The sequence below is a fragment of the Pseudopodoces humilis genome, chromosome 11 (assembly GCF_049639895.1).
Source record: "Pseudopodoces humilis isolate 2021_Gansu_Grassland_sample_001 chromosome 11, ASM4963989v1, whole genome shotgun sequence".
NCBI lineage: Eukaryota > Metazoa > Chordata > Aves > Passeriformes > Paridae > Pseudopodoces > Pseudopodoces humilis.
The window spans coordinates 19466210-19488303 of NC_142210.1; the positions used below are offsets into that span (position 1 = coordinate 19466210).

The 22094-nt window shown below is 38.1% G+C and overlaps 1 protein-coding gene across 9 annotated transcripts in view; it reads right to left on the bottom strand.

The window, feature by feature from the left end:
- Positions 1–16957: 16957 nt before the first annotated feature.
- Positions 16958–22094, bottom strand: part of NAALADL2 (N-acetylated alpha-linked acidic dipeptidase like 2) — a 427779-nt gene continuing 422642 nt past the window's right edge. For all 9 annotated transcript variants that reach the window (XM_088061038.1, XM_088061039.1, XM_088061034.1 and 6 more), the window contains one exon: positions 16958–17787. In XM_088061038.1, the coding sequence (XP_087917164.1) occupies positions 17589–17787 (199 nt within the window). In that variant the 3' untranslated portion in view covers positions 16958–17588. The remainder of the gene's footprint in view (positions 17788–22094) is intronic.

The window sequence follows — 22094 nt, forward strand, 5'->3', positions numbered from 1 at the left end:
GGTTTGTAATTTTTAATATTACACTATATTTAATACTACATTAATATTATAGTTAAAGCCCCAACTAATGAACAAGCAACAACTTGAATTTATACATTTTAATGACTGTCATGGGAAAAAAAGATATGGAAAACTTAAAAACTTTGTATGAACTATATATACATATTTGTCATGGGAAGCAACTACAATCATCCCCAGAACTGGAATGGCTTAACTGGTCCCAAGTCAGCTGAGGTTTTATTTCCCACTCACATTCATTCACACCTCAATTCTTGTGAGGTCAGAAAATATTTAATGTGACAAAGAAATTTCAGTATTAAATTAAGCACAAAGAGATCTATAATTTTTGATTACTTATCCAAAAAGATGGAGAAATTAATTAATACTATTAATTTTTCCTTTCATTTTATCTGAGATAGACCCAAACAAATTACTGGTGTTTCTCTTTATAATGTGATTATGGATTGCAAAAAGTTCTCACCTGCATATACTCACAGCATGGATTAAGAAACACAAAAATGCCTTATTTGTTATCAACTGGATCCCCTGCAGGTGATTGAAGAGTTCTTGAAAACACTGAATTTGAAGACCTTTAAGATTGTTATCTTTACAATAAAAAACACTGATATCTTTCCTAAAGAATTTCAATAAACAATGTCAGAAATTACAAACATCCTTCCCCTAAAAAGTGGCAATATAGCTTTAGCAGAATCCAAGTATTTTAGTTATGTGATATTCTTTTGCTGGTGCAACATGAAAGTTTTTTTAGTTATTTATTTGAGTTAGAGATTGTACAGAACAATTCTTAAACACAGATGGAGGTTTTATTAGTGTTATTGAATTTATCACAGGGAACAATACGATAGAAATTCTGAGACAGCCACAGGAGACTTTGCTCTATTTTATTTGGCACAGCCATATCATGGATATGAGTCTATTACCTTTTGGGAGAAAAGTGGAAAAATATCATATCCTCATAACACAGGGAGGTGGTGGATCCACCACCTCTGGAAGTGCTCAAGAAATGACTGGATGTGAAATTAATTGATTCTATGATTAATGAAGATAGTCCATAAATTGTGTAGAAAAAGATTTCTTTATCAGTTGTAGCAAGAGCTTACACAAACTTTTTCAAAACAAACTCATCTAGGTTAAAAAATGTAAAAAACAAACATTTATGTCAAGCAAAACAGTAAACCAGTTTTAAGAGTTATTATTTTCACCTGCAGCACAGAGAAATACAACCATGGCAAGCATGGCAGAGGAACCTCAGCTCAGCAAAAATGCAGCATTTTCCATATGGAAGAACCACACCAACAAAACCTGTGAGCATTCCCACAATGGAATAGGATTGTTTTAGGTGCCACTTTGCTTTGTTCTTTTCCTCAGGCTCTCTGAAGTCTCACTGTAACTCCATGGTTAAGTGGGGATGTCCTTTGAGGGCAGAGCCCAGCAGGGACCTTCCTGCTGGGTTAAAGAGTTTTTTATGTTCCACAGGCCACCCTGGCTCATGCAGAAAAGCAATTTTCTACTGAATACAACAGCAGATTGTAAATCTTGGAGGGTTTTTCCTGAATTCTCATGAACAGCTCTGGGTGTTACATTTATGCTTAATTTCCCTGTACATACAATGGAAAAATAACACTGCACAGGATAAAGCAATTGGCCAACCTGAAATTCTGAACAGATCTTTGTAGCCTTCCAGTTGCTCCAGATATTATCTCTCTGTGCTCTTTCTCTTCTGCTTTGACATATGATGCTGCACAAGTTTCAGACTTTCAAGTATCGTTGATAGATTCAACCACTTCTAGTTTTTAAATGGCTTTTCTGTCCTTCATTTAGAGGGGAAAAAAAAAATCTTGTAACATTCAACACGTGCTAGAATTGCCAGGAGATAAATTGTCTTTGATTTCAAATGTGTATTAATGGGTCAATACTCTCCTTTCTTGCTATATACAGCTCTCTCATTAATTATATTGTCACTGGAGCTGCAGAATGAATTTGACCTTATTCGTTGAGCACCATGTTTTAGTATTAATAGTTTTTGTTCTTAGTAGCAATTGGGAAATACAGCCAGACATGGTGATTGATATATTCCAATCTTTATAGCATGGTTCTACTCATTCAAAAGATGCAATATGAAAGAGGGAATCAATAATGATTTCTTTCTTTTTTTTTAAAAAAAGAAAACAAACCAGTTAATACATATGCTTGGTTCTGGGTTTATATAAATTTAATACTGACCTGTAAAACTGATTTCCCCTATGTGTCAAATACAATAGAAAAGATCTGAATTTGAACCATCATGTGTCTCTGGGCTGGGGTTATCAGCACAGGCATTTGCTCAGTTTGGAATATATTTTTAAATATATAGTAAATAATTTTTAATATAAAGTAGTTACATATCTAAGTCCAAATAAGTGTCCAAGTAAGAAAACACATGAAGTTAAAGGCTATTCTAAGCAAATAGGGCTTTGGTTTGAAATCCTAGTGTGGAAAAATAGCACAAATTAACTAGTTTTAGTTAGTCAGTGAAATATTTTTATCAGAAAGAAAGGGAGCACAATAGGAATATTCTGCAATGGATAAAATATGAATGAACTGGAATGTAGACACACATTTGTTCAGGTAATACAGCCTTGGTTCACCAAGGCCTTGCAAAAAGGATACCACAAGGAAAGGCTTTAGGCTGGAGAAAGTAATCATGAGATAACAGTAAACTTTAACTAGACAATATTACAGAAATATTTTATTCAGGCAAACCCAATGGATTTTTATCAGGAATTTCATTCAAGCTGGATAATAATACCACTGTAATACTTCATTTGAATGGGGGAGAAAGAGAAAAGAAACAAGGGAAGGTGTCACTGAACAGTGTCAATCCACAGTGTCCTTGGAACCAATTAGGAATCTTCTGCAGGAATTTCAGTGACACCAGGAGAGAAATCTATGCATAACGAGTTACCACACAGAGAAACAAGCAGCCTAACTTCAAGCAAATTATTTGTCTCTCCTGCTTAAAACAAAGGAGAATTCAGGAGAAGTTTAGGATCTATACTAAGGGGCAATCATTCAGGAAGACATACAGCCTTCAAATCTAAGGCCCAAGGCTTCAGAGAAACTGCTTTCACTTCAACAATGAGTCCTGCTGGCTGTTTCCTGCTGTGGCAAAATCAGTGTATTGCTCTCTTATCCCACATTCTTAATGAATTGCTAAATGATTGTGTTATGGGAACCACAGCCCTACTCTTCCTTTAGAGTCATTTATGTGTAGAAGTAATCATGATTGGCAGGGCAGAAGAATTTAAATGGAACAGAATCACAGTATTTTGTGTGTGTGTGGTACTTATATTAGTCAGTAGGTTGAATTTATCTTTAAAACTATTAAGTTGATTAAAATGTTTATTCCTAGAAGAAAATACAGCTCATGTTCCTTTTAAGAACTGTGATATAAGAAAACAGCACTACATGCCTTGAGCTAATATATTTCTGATTTATGCTATTGTCTAAAGCACAATCAGAGAGCAAAGAAATGAGACATTTTAAAGGCTGCTGAGCACTGGAGATGTGCAAACAGCTCTAGGTTATTTAGCAAAGGTTACTAGATTGATGTGTAGGGGAAACACACTGCTCCCACTCGTAAGCCTAACATTTGGTGGGCTACTCTGTAATAAAACAGTCTGAAGTCTAAAAAGCCAAAACCGAAGTGAAAGCCCTCTGTGAACAAACCCCTGCCAGCTACCTTAAAGTCCATTTCTTTTCTGAAGTATAATTGTCTTTTGCTTGCTTGTGCATGCAGGTTCATCGATACACAAAATGCTGATTTCAGCTCCTTTCACAGTTAAGCATTTCCATCTCTGTTACCTAAAAACAAATAGAAGAATTCCAAAGGTCTCATTGTACTAGCAACCTGTTTCAGTTTCACATATTAGTAAAGGCCCTCAATCACTCTGAGAACTGCAAAGAAGCTGAAAATTCTACCAAATGGAATCAAGATCAATTTTGACAAATTGCTTTATTGTAGAATAAAGGCATAGACACTTACTTGAATAATGCTGTGTCCTGAGGACACTTAAGCACGTGGAAAAATTTAAATTAGTTTGAAGGATCTGCTTTACCTTACATGGGGTGGGGTAGTATTTCCTCTTTTAATTGTTATTCCACAACAAATGTTGCCAGGGCTGCAATAGAAAATGAGGAAGTTTTTGTTCTCTTTTATGAGGAAAGGCTTGGCAGGTATCAGATGCTGCTGGGACCATGGATCCCCTGCTGGGAAATAAAATACTCTTGCATCTTCTGCTGTTTAACAAAACAGTGACCTGTCCTAAAGATGCTGCTCTCAAGGACACTTCAGGAAGGAATAGGTTTATTGAAATGAAAGTCCAATGGTAAGACAGGCAAAAACATTAAGTGTAAATCAAGGGGTCTTTGTAGTTCAGCCTGCCAGGGGGATCTGACTGGTCTGAAATTTCATGCCATCTTACCACATCTATAATGATATGACTGGTACAGAGTCTGACTTGCCATCTTTGATCCATTAAAACAGTCAGGCACATGATTTTCAATTTTAGAAGTCCAAGTGCCCTCTTTCAGAGTCAAATTCATCCCTGATGGTACAAACTCCAGAGTGATTCTGCTCACTTGAAGAGCCTTTTCCCATTTGCTCTGTCCTGAGTGACTGTGACTTTAAACTAGTGTAATTGGGAGTAAAACTCGGCTTTTTAAGTCTACTTCTATTTTTAAAATCTTCTCTGTCAAGTTTCATGAGGTCAGATGTGAAGATGAATTTGTTGTTTAAGCTTCTTCCTCCTTCAGGCAAAAAGCTTAATCATTTTTTCTACTGACCTTGTCTTGTCTAAAGATGAGTCAATGAATCAAGTTACGAATGATATATCATGAATAAATGATTTATGCTGGGTCAGATCAAATATGATGTATTACTTAGGTCCTTGAGTATTATTGCATATAAAGATTTATCCAAAGTGTCATACAATTGGTCAGGGAGAGAATTCTTAAGTCTTTTTACATCCTCTTGGAAAAAAAAACCCAAAACATGAAAAACCCTCCAGTATGTAACTGTTCTCTGACTAGAGAAATCTATCTTGGCAAAAAATCTCTGTCTTTGACAAAGGCCTAAGAAAGAGAGTCCAGCAGTCCCAGTTCTCTGCTGGAATGCAGGAGCCCCCAAGCATCCCTGCATTTCTCTTTCTTAGCAATCTCCCTTTGCCACTCTCCACAGCAGAGGAAAAACCCTTTAGGTCATCAGGGTGCCGTGACACCGACCAGCTGAGAGCCCCCAGGGGGATCATACAACATGTACAATTTACAGGAGTGAGGTTTCCCCTCATAAATTTACTTACAGAACAACTTTCTGCCTTAGCCTTCATTACATTGATTACTCATTATTGATTTCTAACAGTATTGGAATGACAAACACCTTCTCTGACACGTTCCTCCAAAAAGGATTGCATTGTAGCAGTAGCCAATGCCCCCTCTTAAGAGATTTTATTAAAGTAATTACAAACTTGGAAATAGTTCCTCACGTGGGCTGGACTGGAGATCCCTGGAGTGTTTTGGCTGAAGCCTGGCCATAACTCTCTGCAAAGAAAACTGATGCAGAAAATCTATTAAAAAAACTTACTAAAATATTATGATGGAAAGAAAAAGTTTCTTTAGCCCTCTCAACTTCCTGCTGTTCCCTTTCTTGCTCTGTAAATGTGATGGTTTGGGTTTCTCTTTCCCAATGGACTTAACTGCCCAGTTACAATTACTAATTCCAACATTCCCAGTACTGGGAAGGACATTCTAACCACCACCAGGATCATACCTTATGATGTCACCTGTTCTATGTCTGCTTACTGAGTTACCCATCATAGTCTGTTATTTTCATTTGTTATAAAATTATAAAGTGATGGGCATCAGCACATGCAACTAAAGCAAATTAATGTATTCTGAAAAGGCTCTTTTCTCAGAAATGCTAATAGATGACAGAAAAGTTGGGTAAATATAATTATTCTGACAAGAGAGAGTTTGTCTTATCCTGACCAATTTGTAAATCCACATAGATGGTGAAGGCCTCATAGAAATAAGAGCAAAAAACATGAGAAATTAGTAATCTGTCAAATATTTTCCACTATATTGTGACCAGAACTAAGCCCTTGCAGTTTACAAAGCTGCACAGCCTAGAACCAATTCCTGGGATGGCCAGCAAAGTAGGTGAGACAGAATTCTGCCAGTCTAAAAATGCAGTTAGGAGTTACAAAGCTGGTTTAAAAAAAACCCACGATGTTGCAACCAGTCACTGCAAATTGTTATCACTAAATCTAAGAATGAAGCATCAGCGAAGTGTGCAATAGAACAAGTTAAATTCTTCATAAATTAATAAAAATGTTACGAGCCACAAATTTATGTATTGGATTTTCTTACTGTAAAAAGAATTATTTTAAAAGATGCCTTTTAATTTCGACTGCTACTTTCCCCTGCTATTTTATAATAGTGAATGATAATGAAGTTGTCATTTTACATACAGGATAATAAATTTACCTGCTATGAATACAAGGCTATTGCTCATTCACAGGGCCCTGATTATATTGTGCTGGGAGAGCATGACAAGTGCTTTATGAATGGCACAGTCCTGCAAGTGAACTCAGTCAGTGCTCATTAGAGGGTCATCCTCCTGGAATTTGAAAAAGGGAACTTCATGCATGGGGGTGTTCTCTAATTTTTCACACTCACTGTGTAAGTAACACCTGCACATCAAGGTCTCCCAGCGTAGTTCTGCATCTTCATTTCAGTTAAAGCAGTGATCTTTCACTTCAGGAAAAGCAGTGACACATGACATATGTGGAAACGTACTCACATAATTTGACCATCTTTCATACACAGTCCCACGCTGACAAACACCTGCCTGTCACCCCAGCTGGAGACAAATCCACCCCTACAAATTCCTGCACTGAGGTATTTTATTATTCAGAGGAAAACCACAGAATTACTGTTAGAAATGTCAACTTGTTTGTGGCAGATGCAGATGGAAATCTTTTTTTTTTTTGTCCTTGTTTCTCTGGATGCCCTATTCCAGTCTGGAATATAACAGCTCATTTCTGATGGGTATTATACATTTCAGTGTCTGAACAGTCACAGGGTAGTGACCTTCTCTCACATTACAACCTGCACATATCCACGAAGCTTGGACTGAGACCAGTTTTTAAACTTAAGTTTCTGCCTGTGTGTTATGTGACAATCTCCACAGGTTTATACTATGAAAACAAAAGCTTTTCTCACTCATTTTCACTCTTCAATATTGACACAATATTTATCTGCTTTCTTTCATGACAGATACTACTTCTTAAACTTTCATTCTAAATTGTGTAACCACGTGAACACTTCTGCTGTTTCAAGTTTTATATTTTGTATTCCTGTATTTTCATCTCTCATAGCTCATTTCTGCCTATCCTTTCCTCTCCATGCAGAAGATACACAGTTCTGATGGGCACCGTGCTCATCTTGTTCCTCTCCCATCAGAGCCAGGGGACACAGGACACTGTATGAAACTGATTTGTAGTATACAAAGGAAAAGCAGGTAACTGTGCAAGGGAGCCGTCCAATTTTAAGTTCAGTGCTTGCTGTTAAAGCAATAAACGTTCAAAGGCAGCAGGCATTGGTGTGGCATTAGTTCTGATGTGTGTTCTCTTTTGGGCAGGAAAACTAACCCTGGATCTGATGGGGTAATTCCTCTCTGGCACAGCACTGACCTCACTCAAATAGACCAAAGATGAGTTGGAGGCAGAAGTGAGTTGGGACTAGAAACCTTACTGGATTCCTCTTGAAGTGAGGTAGTCAAGCAGTGTCAGAAACACTTCCCTTTGTTTGAGCTGAGCTCCAGGCAGTGATCAGCCCTTCACTTGATGTGAGCTGACAGCCTCAGAGCAATGATCTCAGTGTACAGCAGAGACACAGCCCAGAGCCCCTGTGCCCAGGGCAGGCCCAGGAGCACACAGACACTGCAGTTGGTTAGAAATAAGGTCAATGGACTCTTCAAGGTCACTGTACTGAAAGAAATCTTTGCTTCGGTGCCTTTGGGCATCTGCCTCAAGAAAGGTTTCAAGGCTTTTTAAGTTCAGGTATTTACACCCAGCTTACCTCATCCAGCACTGGATTCCAGTTCTCACCTTTTGGAAGGAAATGGTGATCCAGTTCATTCTAAGTATCCCAAATTCCATTTGGCTCCCAGCACCTCTCTCATCTGCTGGGATGAACTGCTGGTGCTGGTCTGCAGTGCAGTCAGAGCAGATTCCAGAGTTGGGGAGACAGCCAGTCCCCCATCCTGTGCTGCCTGGTGCATCAGAACTCCCTGCCAACACTGATTTCCCTGTGCCCAGCCACTTCTGGCACTCAGGACTTCCAACCCAGTGCCAGGTACAGAAACTTCACTGTGACAGCATCAAATTATTCATTACTCCACTCTCGTGGTTACCAAACCTGCACTTCATGTAAAAAGCAAACGCCTTCAGAATTACATGTTCCTCTACACTTGAATCCCACATACATTTCCTAATGCCATGGCAATCTGAAGGTTAAAGAAATCAGTGAAAAAGATTGGATATATATAGCTCCATTCTCTTGGGAAATTCTCTGTTCTATACCAAGCCTGACTCCTTGTAATGCTTATGTGTTAAATATATTTTTTAAAAGATTCCTGCTCAGATAGGTCCTTGGTGAGAGGATAATGGTCTGATCTCCTAATCAGAGCCACAGAAGAAGATATTGGTACCCAGACAAAACCCATTTTGTTTCAATGCCATTTTTCATTAGTATTGACTTCCACAGATCCGTCTGCAGGAACTGAAAAGCAGGGACTTACCTAAAGTTGTTGATATACAGGTGGCTTTTATTTTCATGGCACAGGTCTACATGGCTTAAAGGAAACTTATCCTGAAGGAATATTTTTCACAAATTAGTCTTTAACATTACATGAGATATTCCAGTCAGAGCTGCACTTTATAGGGAGTTAATTTATCAAATGAGGTTAACTATCTAGCCATGTTATCAAGGCATTCCTTTTATTTTTCCTTTCAATATGGTGAACAGGAAAGCAGTTTCAAAATCAAAACCCTACACAAATTGGAAATAAAATTTGGAAACACACATTCTTTTACAATGGCACTATTTCATTACACCTCCCAAGTGCATAGTAAGCACACAAAATCCTCCAAGTTCTCATTTAATATAAGCAAAAAATGGAATTCATATTTTCAGGAGCTAAAACCCATCTTATAATCTTTAGACCTCTGAACAGGAAAAAGACTAATCATCTCAATTTCATTTCATCTACATATTACATATAATCAAGATTTTCAGAATGGACTGGTTTCTTTCTTCAGATAACAATGAGGTTGTTCAGTAGCTTTATTTTATATATTTTAGTAGTCTCACCCTGAATACTTTCAGTGAGTTTGACTCCAAGTCTCTGACTAGTTTTCAAAATCTACCTTCTCAAAAAAATACAGGGACTATTTTTTCCCACCTGAAAGACTGATTACCTGAATATCTGGCCTTTCTATATACCAGCACCTAAAAATGTGGATAACTGAAAGTTTACCTGTCAGTAAATTATCCCATTCCAGCTTCTGAGGTTCTGTCTGGCTATTTTTTTCCTTCCTTGCCTTTTTCTTTCTTCCCATTATGCTTTAATGCCCTGGGACCTCCATTACTGAATCAGCAGCTTGAGAGGCATAAGCTACAGCTTACTGGCAGAACCAATTATAAATAAGAAAGAAAAGCAAACAAAAAAGCAAATGAATATCATTCCAATCCATTCAGTGCAATGTACATTATACACATCTTCATATTCCAGTTTAATTTCTGGTAACAATATAACTATGGAAGAAAACATTGTCTAACTAACTCTGCTCTCACAAAATGCCTCTTACTGAATTCCAGCCCACAGTGCCTTCCGTACAAACACTCTCACAAACTCCAAAAATCATATTCAGAGCACTAATAAAATGTGCTTCTTAATCAAAGTATGTAGTATCTACTTACATTAATGGCCAGAATTAATGTTCTCTTTTTATTGTACTATGTTATAAAAACACAAATTGATACAAAGTAAACTAATTTTGCAAATAAGCTGTTTTATTCAGACTCGACATTCTATAAAGTGTTATAAAAATCAACCTTTCGTTGCACATTTCCACATAACATGATATTTATTGGTTTCCAGAAATCACTGCATCAATTTTATATTATTTCATGGTCAAAAAAAATAGTAGTTATTTAATATTCTGCATTGACTAGCTATCATTTTTTGGCAAGGTGATTTTACTACGTGAAAATGTAGAAGTAGATGGAATGACAGAGTCATCACCCAGGCGTCTCAAATTCCGTGTCAAGGCTTGATAAAGGTAACACAACTTGGCAGCTGCTCTTTTGCATACAAAAGGCAGAAATACTTGCATATTCCATCTGAGTGGGTAAACTCTGCAAGGTGCTACTGACTAAAAAATAGCAGTTTGTGTTGAGACCAGCACAGACACTGATAACAGCACTTCAGCATTAATCTCACAGGTACAGCAAGGAGGACACACAATGCATTCCCACAAACCTGGCTATGAAAGAAATGCTAAAATCTGCCCTTACACACAAGAATATTATTTTCCACACCTTGCTAAAACCTCCAAAAGTATCTGTTTCAAGTCCCTTAACTTAATGAACTTGCATTCACCCTGTATGCAAGAAGTTAAGATGCTTGGACATGAAACATTCCCTGAATTCGATATAGTTCCTCTGGACAGGGAATCACATTCATTTTCTATTTGTCTCAGAATACCAAATCACAGTATGTGTGATAAGAGTATGCTGCATATTAACTCATGTAAACTGCAAATGGAAAACACAGGGAATTTGTGTTCATCTTATTTGCTCGAAGTATAAAATATGAAGGATCTCCTTATTTCCCCTCTAACACTACAAGATGTTTCAGATGCTGAGAACATGAAATGAGACTGCATAAAAAAACAACAACCAAGCAGCATCCAAAACTATTTCAGAATCCTCAGTATACAGGCTGAAAACACCAAATGTTTGGGAAGCCATTGCCAAGTATTTTATTTACTTTTTTTAAGGACAGGGGCATCAGCAGCTTCCGTAGCAAGTTCACCAAAAAGTCAGCCCTGTCTACCTCTCCTTGGGGTCACCCACACTGGTATCAGGACTGTGCTACACAAAAGCAAAGTGGGGCTACAAGGGACACTAATTAAAAACTGGAAATGCACTGAGAGCTCAGAGAAACCCTCAGCAAGCCACGTACCTGTGCTAAGAGCACTTGGTATTATTGCTCTGTCACCAGCATGGTGGGGGGAGTACAGCCTCAAGGGGAGAAAATTAACAGGTCTCTGCAAAACGACTGAAGAAATAAAAATTCTCTTACATTAGTGCCTCAAAGCATCACACTGCACACCTACAGCACTGCATGGTAAAGGCAGCCACTCTATATATAATATATATAATATCATGTATAGTAACAGCCACTAAAGGACCTTCTTCCAAAGACCATGCTTTGAAATTCCACTCAATCCTATCAAATAATCCAAGAGTGATCAGACAAGGTGGTGTTACACTGTCTGAACACTTGAGAAGTGTTCCATAAACATTAAAGGCAGCACACATTTAAAAGAAAAAGGAAGACCAAGACTTCATTTTCAAAGGCTTTCTGGAAAATAAATCAGAGAGAAGCAGCTTAAACAAGCTTAATATAAGCTTAAATAAACCCTATTTTTTTTAACCAAATGGATTAGGCAGATGAGAAAGCATATACTACATTTACACAGCCTTTATTCTGATTAAATTTCTTAAATTAAGCCCTTGTATTAATTCCAACCTGTGAAATTTATAAAAGTGTGTCTGCATTAATCCAACATTCATAATAGGTACAAAGTTAATTCTAGATTATATCACTTGTACGCACACATTCATATTCTGCCCTGTGGGCTTACTTAACATTGATCAAGAGACTCCTCACAATTTAAAAAAAAATATAATTTTTCTTGTAATAGTCTATGTTGAGAGATTAAAGAAAATAGACTAAACAGAAATAATTGATCTTCTGATACCAAATCTATGGGGAAATTCCATGAATGGTGGCCAAATTCTGCTGACCTTGCTTCTGTGGAATAGTACCTTGGTAAATAATTATGGTAAAGTCAACCCTGCTGAAAAAAACAGTCCAGTAAAATCAGTAAGACTGAGGGGCAACATAATCTTTTTTGTAAATCCATGCAGGTGTACATTTTCTCCAGTTATAACAAGGGTGTATGAGCAATAGTAGAAATACCCAGCAGCAGTGGGATTATAATTAGGGAAGAACAAAGGCTTAACAGCACCATAGTTTTGGTAAACACTAAGCAGTCTAATTTAGATATTTTTAAAGCCTTTGCTTCCCAGATGAGTTTTCATTATTCTCAGGCACTTCCTAGGCTCAAATGTGCATGTTCAAGTACAGGTTTGTGCAGGTGCCTTTAGTCCTTTTCATCCTTTATAGTGTAAAACACAGCAGGACTGCATAATTACACACATAAGTTTGGTATGTAGCCAACATGGGGAATGTAGGGAATGCTGGATGGCTCTGCAAGGTCAGAGAAATTCTGTGCTTAGACACTGCCTGCTTCACTTTGTAGACAGGTAGTACCAATTCTGATCCTTTGTCTATAACGTCTTATTCATCCAGCTTCAGAATTGGATTCAAATAGACTTCAAAAGTTTATTTCAAAACTTTCAAGATTATCACCTTTCTACACTGCTACTTTAGAGGGAATTTCCTGGTCCAGACATTAGAGAGAAAGAAGATGGGAAAAAATCTCTTTCCATTTAGTCAAGCTATAACTGAAAACCTGCTGCTTGCATGGACTCAGAAGTGAATACTTTGAATGTAACAGATGGTGTCTCCTTACATTTTATCCATCTGGATCTGAGCAGGACTTTTCCACCACTTTCAGCTCTTTATTACGGTCAGCTGTACCAGGAATAATAATTTAAACTTGAGGGAGGTGAGCTGAGAACTGAATAGGGAACAAAAGGCATGACTGAGATCAGAGAGAGAAAAGAGGGGGATTAACTTGGTGGTTGGCAAATTAAAGGGCATCTTAGGAAGTGATAAGGAAGCAGAATGGAGATAGAAAACTAGTGGGAATGGCTGAGAAAAAGGTGGTGAGGGACGGGAAAAATCACCACATTGCAAAAAGATGTGAGAGAAGGTGAATGCAGGAGATTGAAGAAGATGGTGTTAGAGGGATAAAAAATAGACATGGTTAAAGCCACCCAAAATTATCACTTCATTGGTACCCAAGTAATTTTTATAATTATTATAACATGTAACAGACCACAAACATGTTAATATTCTATATCTGAGACATTTGCTTGTGCAACTGCAGCCCCTACCTCAAATTTTGTAGATTCAGAGCTCCAAAAGACACCACCTTACTTTGCTTTGAACACTAATAGTGCTGTACAAGGCTGTTTTCCAAACAGGTCCCAGGCATCTCAAAATGAGATTTGCTTCCTATCACTTTTCTGGGACTGCTAAAAAGTTTCAGAGTGACAAAGGGAAAGGAGATCTCCCCACACTGAGCTTGTTTGCTGAGACAGTGACAGCGTGCCAGGAGATGCATTTATAGCTACCCATGTGCTGCTGGGTGATTCCCCTCCCTGCATTTTCTAATGCATCTTTTGTTCTCCGTCAGACTCCTAAAGTATAGAGAAATCCAGCGACTGGGGACCAGGGACTGTGCAAAAGACCTCAAAAGATAAGGACATTAGTTTCTATGACTTAAAGAAAAACTTTGTGGCTTGAAGGACAAATCTCAACTTTCCAACGTATTATACCTGTGAAATCCTAGAGGTGGTGTCTGAGAGTTTTGCTAGATGAAATGATGGTTACCTTTTGAATGTTTGCAATCAAAATAATGACAATAATTTAGTAACTCAGATATATAGGAAGAAATTTTGAGGAACTGTTTCTACAGAAGAATGAAACACTCTCCATGAGGGTGACCATGCACTGGCACAGATTGCCCAGAGAGGTTGAGAAATTTCCATCCCTGCAAGGTATTCAACAGAAATCCGAACACAGCCCCTCCTGGAAGCTGTTTTTAGGTGACCCTGCTTGAGCAAGGGGGTAGAACAAGAATAGATGACCTCCAGTGGTTCCTTCTGTAATACCTCAGATTTAACCTTTCCCCATCCACTGTTGCAAGAACTGAGGTCAGCTGCAGTGCCTCCTTTCACGTCCCCAGACTGAAATATTTTCCTAAAAGATAAGTGAGGCACTGCAAAATATTTGCTAATCTTCTCATGCAATTATTTACATCCATGGTTATGTAGATGTATCATACCACTGCAAGCAAATTAATGTTTGCACAACCTTTTGAAGATAAAAGGCATTTTTGTGTTTGCATATATTTGCACAGGTACTATTTTTCTTGGATGATAAAAACAATTCACTGCCTTTTTTAAGGTTAGTACTCAAAATCCAGCTCCCATGCACTTTTTATTCATCTGACTTGATTGTACTTTAGCTTTTTTATGGACTCTTTAAAATACATACTAATAAAAACTTATTGGCTTTTTATTATCAACTGTCTCAACATACAAATATTGCAGGCTGCAGGGATTTTCTGGTCACTGTGAGCATGACTCTAGATCAAGTAGCAATCAATGCATTTGTTATACTCTCTCTGGCAATTGATGCTTCTGAGAAGCTAACACATTTTTAGTATCATTCAGGCAATTTGCAAATGTACTTCTGCCTTTAAGGGCGCTCTGTTTGTTCCAGTACAACATAGGAATGAAGTCTGCTGTGATTTACCAACACCTTCCTTTGGCTGATGTTCCACAGCTGGTTGGCCAAAATCTCTATGTTAGAAGCACACCAGGTACTTAAGACCTTGACTTGCTATAAATTCTTTCGAGTCAATAGGTAGGATTTAAAAACCAATGGAAGGATATGGCTCAAAAGTGCTTTTTTTTTAAAGCTATAATGATACAAATATTATCACTGGGCAATAATGATACAAATACTATCACTTACACTTATATGTAAGATCTGAACATTGAAATAAAAGCCTACAAAAGATCTGTAAGTGTGAGATGACATTGAAATCAATGCATTTCAGTCCCTAAATAGCTCATCTGATTCATCTCACCAACAAGAACATCTGATTGTCTCTACAACAGACACACATTTACAACAGCAGTGCTTTTCTAGTGGAGTACTTTGAAGTCTGCTATTTTAGAAGTGGTTAGAGAAGGACATTAGTGAGAAAACAAAATAAATATTTTATTTTGGAATTACAGGGTTGAGAAATCATCCATGAGGGATATTGGACCCACCAGATTTCACTGATTTTGCTGAGTACACTTTGGTTGCATTAGAGGTGGGTTTGGTGGAACATTCTAAGGATGAGGAAGCAGTTATTAAATTCACCTGGTAGAGTTAACAAAGGTGTTAATCTCTCTTTTTGGTCTCCTAACGGCACCTGACCCTTTATCACTTAATACCATTGAAGGCTCCTCAGTGAGACAGCACCCTAAAGAAATTATGTCATTAATGAACTGTTACAAGAGTGGTCCCTGTCACAAATACAATCAAATGTAGCATGCACAGTACATCCCCAAGTCCCAAAAATAAACATACAATTCAAATGTGGATATTCCAACCACTTAAATCTTACAATAATAAAAGCTATGCAAACAAGGGGGTGAATCTACATCATAAACAATGTCACTCTCCAGAAGTCAAATTCTCTCTGCACTAAACAGAACTGGTGCCAGCATTAGCAAAAGAATCATCATCAACTTTTGCTGATCAGATGCCAAGGAAAGCTAGGAGATAATGATGTCTGAGTCCCTGCAGTCCCACTGACTGGTGCTGCTGTACAACTGCACAGATCTCTCCTGGTCAGCCCCAGCGGCTTTTCCCACTATTCAATCATAACTTGTGAAGAAATGTAGAAGCAGCATAGCTGTGTGTGCCCAGTCCTGGGCCATGGCTTGGAGAGACCCCTTTGCTAAGGACTTTGGAACCAGAAACCCAGGTCTGTAAACAGCTCATTTCTTGCTATGTGAACTTCAAAACATTTTTCACCAAATTGTGCACTCAGAAATTTTCCTGAAGGCAATTTTTAAACATTAATACAGACACTTTTTCTATTTTTATTGCAACCTGAAATGTTCCTGTAATGTTTCCATGGCAAACTGGGTAACAATACATTTAACATTTCCATCAAATAAATTATATTTAAATTCTAAGTATCTATATAAAATTAATTATTTAAGCTCTAAACCTAGAATCGTTTGAGACTGTAAAACCCAAATAGGGCTTAACAATTTCAACTGTTTATATTATTAAAATCTGGAGTTCTCAAATGTGCATAGCATGCCCCTAGAGGACACTGAACCTCCTGATCCTTTCTCTCACAGATTACTTTGGCCAACAGGCAATGGTGTGATTAGATCCTTTTACCAATGGAAAAACACATTTGCGTTTTAGCTCTGCAATATGCTTCACCAGCTTGTGCCTCCACATTCGAATTCCTGGTTCTACAGCAGGAAATGTATGTTTTCCTTGTGCTTTTTTGACAACAATCCAGGTCCTATATTCCATTATTCCTTATGGAATGATCTGGCCTGGAATGGTGGATGGCAAAGAGCGATGGAATCCCAAAACTCTTCCCAGGACTTGGAGGTCTTGCTTTTATTTCCAGCTCTCTGGAAATTTAGAGACCTTGAAGTGGAATGTTTTGGGAATGTTTGGTGAAAATTTGTAAAGGCCTTTAGCCTTATAAGGACTAGGCAGTTCTTTCATTTAACATAAACATTCAAAGCATTTTTGTGCAAGTGTAATTACCGATTCACACTTTTCAAATAATTTGAAATCATCACAAAAATTTATCTCCAAGGAACATTAGAGAAAACAACTCTTTATTTTCATACAGAAATGGAAGAATCAAAGTTTATCTGTATTCTCAGAACTGAGGTATTTCTTGTTCCACAGGAGTAAAGGTGTTGGATTGCACCCGTAAAGGTGTGCAGTGCATTTCCACTCCGGTGCTGGATACCCATGGAAACACCACTTCCTTCAGCTACTTACTCTGAACGGAGTAAGGAAGAAGCTGAACTTGCTGGAAACATTAAGAAACTTGAGCCAGATTTTTCTGACAGAGGAAATGGCCCCTGGGTGCACATCTGGGGTGTCTCAGAACCAGGGCTTCAGCACATCACGGGACGTGCTTGGTACTTTGCATGATTGAGGTCTTAGTCATAAAAACATATTTTACATACAAAAATACAGCAGATGTCCTTCCAAAAATCATCTCTGAAGTGTTATTCTGTCTCTTTAGGTTTCATACATTCAGGAACAGACATTTCAGATATACTGTGAACAGTGCAAAATTCTGAAACCACATGTTGCAGTACCTTTAAGAGCCAGCTGAAGGAAAGGCTGAGAAAGGTTTGATCCTCAGAACAATTCTGGTCCAAGTCAAACTTTTGTTTAGCGAGCTGTAAACAAATGTCTTAGAATGCAGAGAATCCTCTCATTTCTTTCCAGCTAAGGTAGTCTCAAACACATCAAGTCCTGCTTTGAAGTAAACCTGAGCTGAATTGATGCTGTTCAGCACCTCTGACAAGGCTGCTTGAACAGTCTCATTTGACTGATGCAGTTTGCAGTGCTCCAGTGCCTCCAGCAGTACTGAAAACTGGCTGGTCCTGTCATCCAGTCTGTAAAGAATATTTCTGAAAGAGAACAATGGAGAGAATGATAAAATTTTTACTCAAAAACAATCCATCAGATGCCATCAAGAAACCCTACAAGTATCAGCTTACAGATGATACATACTATGCACAGTAAGGTTGACCCGTGGCAGACTGAGAGACAAATGTATATTTATTATGCCTCTATAAACTGAATCTATTCGCTGAACTAGGTGTACTTACATTGGAGCAGTTACTAAATCCGTCAAAGAAATCTCACATTCCTCTTTGACCATTCAAGATTTTATTAAAAAGCATCAGCCTAGACCTATCACACCCCTCATGAAGGATTTTGTATCGCAGATGAATTCCATTTATTCCTCTCTAAAAAGTTTGGTTATTGCTGTGAACCCTCAGCACAGGTTTGGCTTTGTTTTTGTTTTTCCTATCTGCTCATGTTATTTATTTCACACCTCAGAGGTGAAATTCCAGCTGCATTGAAGCCAATGGTAAAACTCTCCTTGCCTTCAGCAGAGACTTTATTTCATCAATAATCCTTTGTGGTTTCAGAACAAGAGTAACCCACCTTTAATGTCCCATGCTAGAGGAAAGAAACAGCACACACAGCTAAACCCTTGTGAAACAAAATCTGTGTTTTCAAGTAATATCTGCAAAAAATTTTAAGGGTTTGTAGAAAAACAGATGCAGGAGTACCGTGTGATCCCTTGGAAATGCTATCTGTGTGAGGTGTGGAAGGCTCGGAATTCAAAGCTAGTCAGGAATTTTAATGGGACTCTTTGAAGCAGGCTATAAATGTTATCCAAAACCAGGTGTAATCATTATACTAATTAGAAGAGCACATAAATATCATAAATCTCCACCCAGGAGCTCCTTTGATTGCAAACAGAAGTGAAGGAAATTTGAAACAGGAAAGCTACAGTGATTTGGTGCAGGACCTTATCCTTAAATACAGGACAGGTGCTCAGGGCAGGGGAGAAGCTGCTCCAGGCAGAACCCAGCAAGAAACACGACAACTCACACACTTTGTTAGTAACCTAATGGCACGACAGAACAGGCCAAATGGCAAATCCAAATTAGTAATAAAACTGCCAAGTTTATTTACAGAAGACAGATGAACACAAAAGTGCATCTTGTCATTCCAAGGATCGCCTAACTGCAGCTCTGCCTGAGGGAAATGTAACAAAGGAGACCAACAAATGACACCACAGAACACCCACAATCTTTTGCAATGTTTTTCATTTAAAAAATGTTTTGAATGAGAGGCCATTTTTTTTCAAAGATACTAAATAACTCCTGTCCTCATAAGGCAATTTTTCAGTCCACGTTTTTAGCCCCCAATATTGGGTATACATCCAAACCCAGCAGCGTGCAGAAGGAATGATGAGCTTTTCATCCCCTGACAGCATTACATCAAGACAGTTCAAGGGGTCTGCAATGCAATGCATTGGAGATATAAACAGAAGAGGGAAAGGGTTTGAATCCACCACTGCAGCAGGAAGACAGTTTAAACAACAGGCTATTACTGACAGAGACCACTTAGACAGGAACAGGTTAGGAGTACGTGTAAGAACAGCTCAGCGGGGACAGAAAGACTCGTCAAGAGGGCAGAAACAGGCAGATGTGGCAATAACTTCCCCAGCTTGCACTGCAGAAACCACAGGACAAGCCCCTGCTCCCTCAGCTCGGAGCTGATGCTACTGTTCCCTACCTATGGTGCAGCTCATACTCAGAGGTTATCTCGTGGTTATCTCGTGGACTGTCTCAAAGCAGTCTCTGCAATACAGTAAATGAAAATGTGTATGTTGAGAACCAGATAAATTCTTGGTTGGTTGGTTGGTTTTTAAGGATAGGCTGTGCTGTGGGGAATACTGCATTTTTGAAAGCAGGGATTGATTTTGCTGCCTCAGTTCAGGGATTCCTGCTGAGATCAGTGCAAGCAGAACCAGGCTTTTGAAGAACTCTCCTCTGTAGTTCCTGTAGTTCACAGGGAGAAAGAAGCCTGCTCACAGCCCCTCAAACACCCCCAACAGCAAGGACAGTGCTAGAGATAATCACATTTCCTTCTACCCTCAGGAGAGATCTGGCTGCTGGTGGCTGGGAGAGTTTGACTGAGCTGGAATTCTACTCCAAATGCCTACAACACTGGCGCCCTGATCTGTCTTAGCATCCCTCTATTCCTTTAGGTCAGCTTATAAAAACATCATAAGACAGCAACCATCAGCAGAACAACACTGACTTAGACTGCCAGAAGTGACTAAAGACAGGATGGTCTGAACATTGAAGTATTTGGGGACTGCTGAGACAAAGCTGGTGGTGAACAGGAACAGACCTCATGTCCATCATCAAATGTGGTCTAAACAAGGCACACGAGCCAAAAAAAATTTACCCTGACATGAAATGGTGTTAATACAGTTTAAATCTAGTGCTGTGATTTTGGAATCACTGGTGATTCCACAGTAAATACATAAGCATGTGATCAGTATTGCTAGTCCACCCCACCTGAATGCAGGGCAAATTAGTGCCTGATGAGAGCTTAGATGTTTGATGAATGAGACAAGCAGTCTACTGTCGTAATTTTAAAATAATACCTTAACTCCTGAAATAGTATCATCACTTCAGAATAGCTGATTACATAACTTCATTTATATTTTTATGTATGCAACTAATAATAAGTAACATAATACAGCACCTGGTTTTTTCAGATTTTCTGCTAGGAATTCTCACTGGGATTTTGTATTTTCCAATTACTTATCTTTGCTTGGCAAGCCATGCCACCCCTTTGTTGCTTAAAATGATTTCTCTATGCATGTTCATGAGAGTCAATTTATACAAGTTTACTTTTATCTCTGTTGAAGCTTCATCAAATGAAGAAAATGGTCAGTTCAGGTTATTACTTCCAAGCCTTTACAAGTCAGAAAAGCATTTTCATTAAAGATTACACATCCACTGAAAAATAAACCCCAGTCATTTCACTGACACAAGGTATCACCATGCGCCCACAACATCCAGAATGATAGCAAGAGACCTTAATTCACACTGTGAAATTCAATTACTTTAACATTCCTTAGCAAAAATTGGTTTTGTAGCCTACACCTCTAAAACAACAATTCCAGCCTCTTGCCTAATTGCTTAAGTATCTACCTTCATCTTTAACTATTTTATCTTATAAATATAATTCACACAGTCAGCCTGACCCCCACAAAACAAAATGACACTCCTAAACAGAAAACTGCAATACATTATTGGTGACACTGATGAAATTACAACACACATCATTCATCCTAATGGGCTTGTTTCTATCACATCCCAGTGACCTGAAAAGAGTAAGGTTGGAAACCTAATTAATAACTTCAGGCAGTACCACTGAAAGATAAAAGGGCTACAAACAAAACAAACAGCGTTAGCAAAGTAAAGAAACAATAAACAGAGCCTCTTCTGTAACTTCTCTAAGTCCTTGGCAGGCCTAGGAACATCAGAATTCCTGATTCAAATAATGCCAGTAAATGCTGTTCTAGATAACCACAAATGAGGAGGGACTGTCACACCCACCAGACCAGAAGGATTTTGGCAAATCCTAGAATGACAGGTCACACTAGAAATATATTGGCTTTAACACAACTTCAATATTAGAGCAACTGGACAGTACAAGATGAAACCAGATTACCACATTATTCTTGTCACGAAAAACGATTTTTTAGCTTGCAAGAAAATTTTGTCTGTAGGAAGTGTACAACACAAGATGAATTATTCAGGCACTTACAAACAGACTCCTATCTAACAGCCCACGTTTGAGATTTTGAAAAGTAATTATTAAATCATTAGGAGACGATGGTAAGTCTACTGTCCCACATGAAATGAGTGCAGGTTTTCTCTGTGGAATCACAGTAAAATTGTTTATAGATAAATGCTGTGGGCAGCTTTTGTCTATTCCAGTTAGAATGCAATGTGCTATGACTTCAGCATCTTTACAAACTCAATTTTATAATTCCCTGAATTGTTTTTTCTTGTATTCTCCAAGGAAAAAAAAATAATAAAAAAAAAAAGCACACCAGAACAAGGATTCTCTGATTTTCCTTTTCTCCTGATACTGTTCAATTTTGAATGCACTTTTCTTATGTTTAGGAGTATATTTTCATTCATGTTTGTAAGAAGACATAAAATATGATTACTTTAGTAAATAAGTAAATGCACTCTAGTAACAGTATTTACATGTTGGGACTTCCAGTTCCATACAGTGTTTTTTCATTGTTTGACATAAAAATATCACAAAATCTTCTCAGGAAACAGCACAAGAGGATTTATACTGGTTTATTTATGCAAGTTCGCAC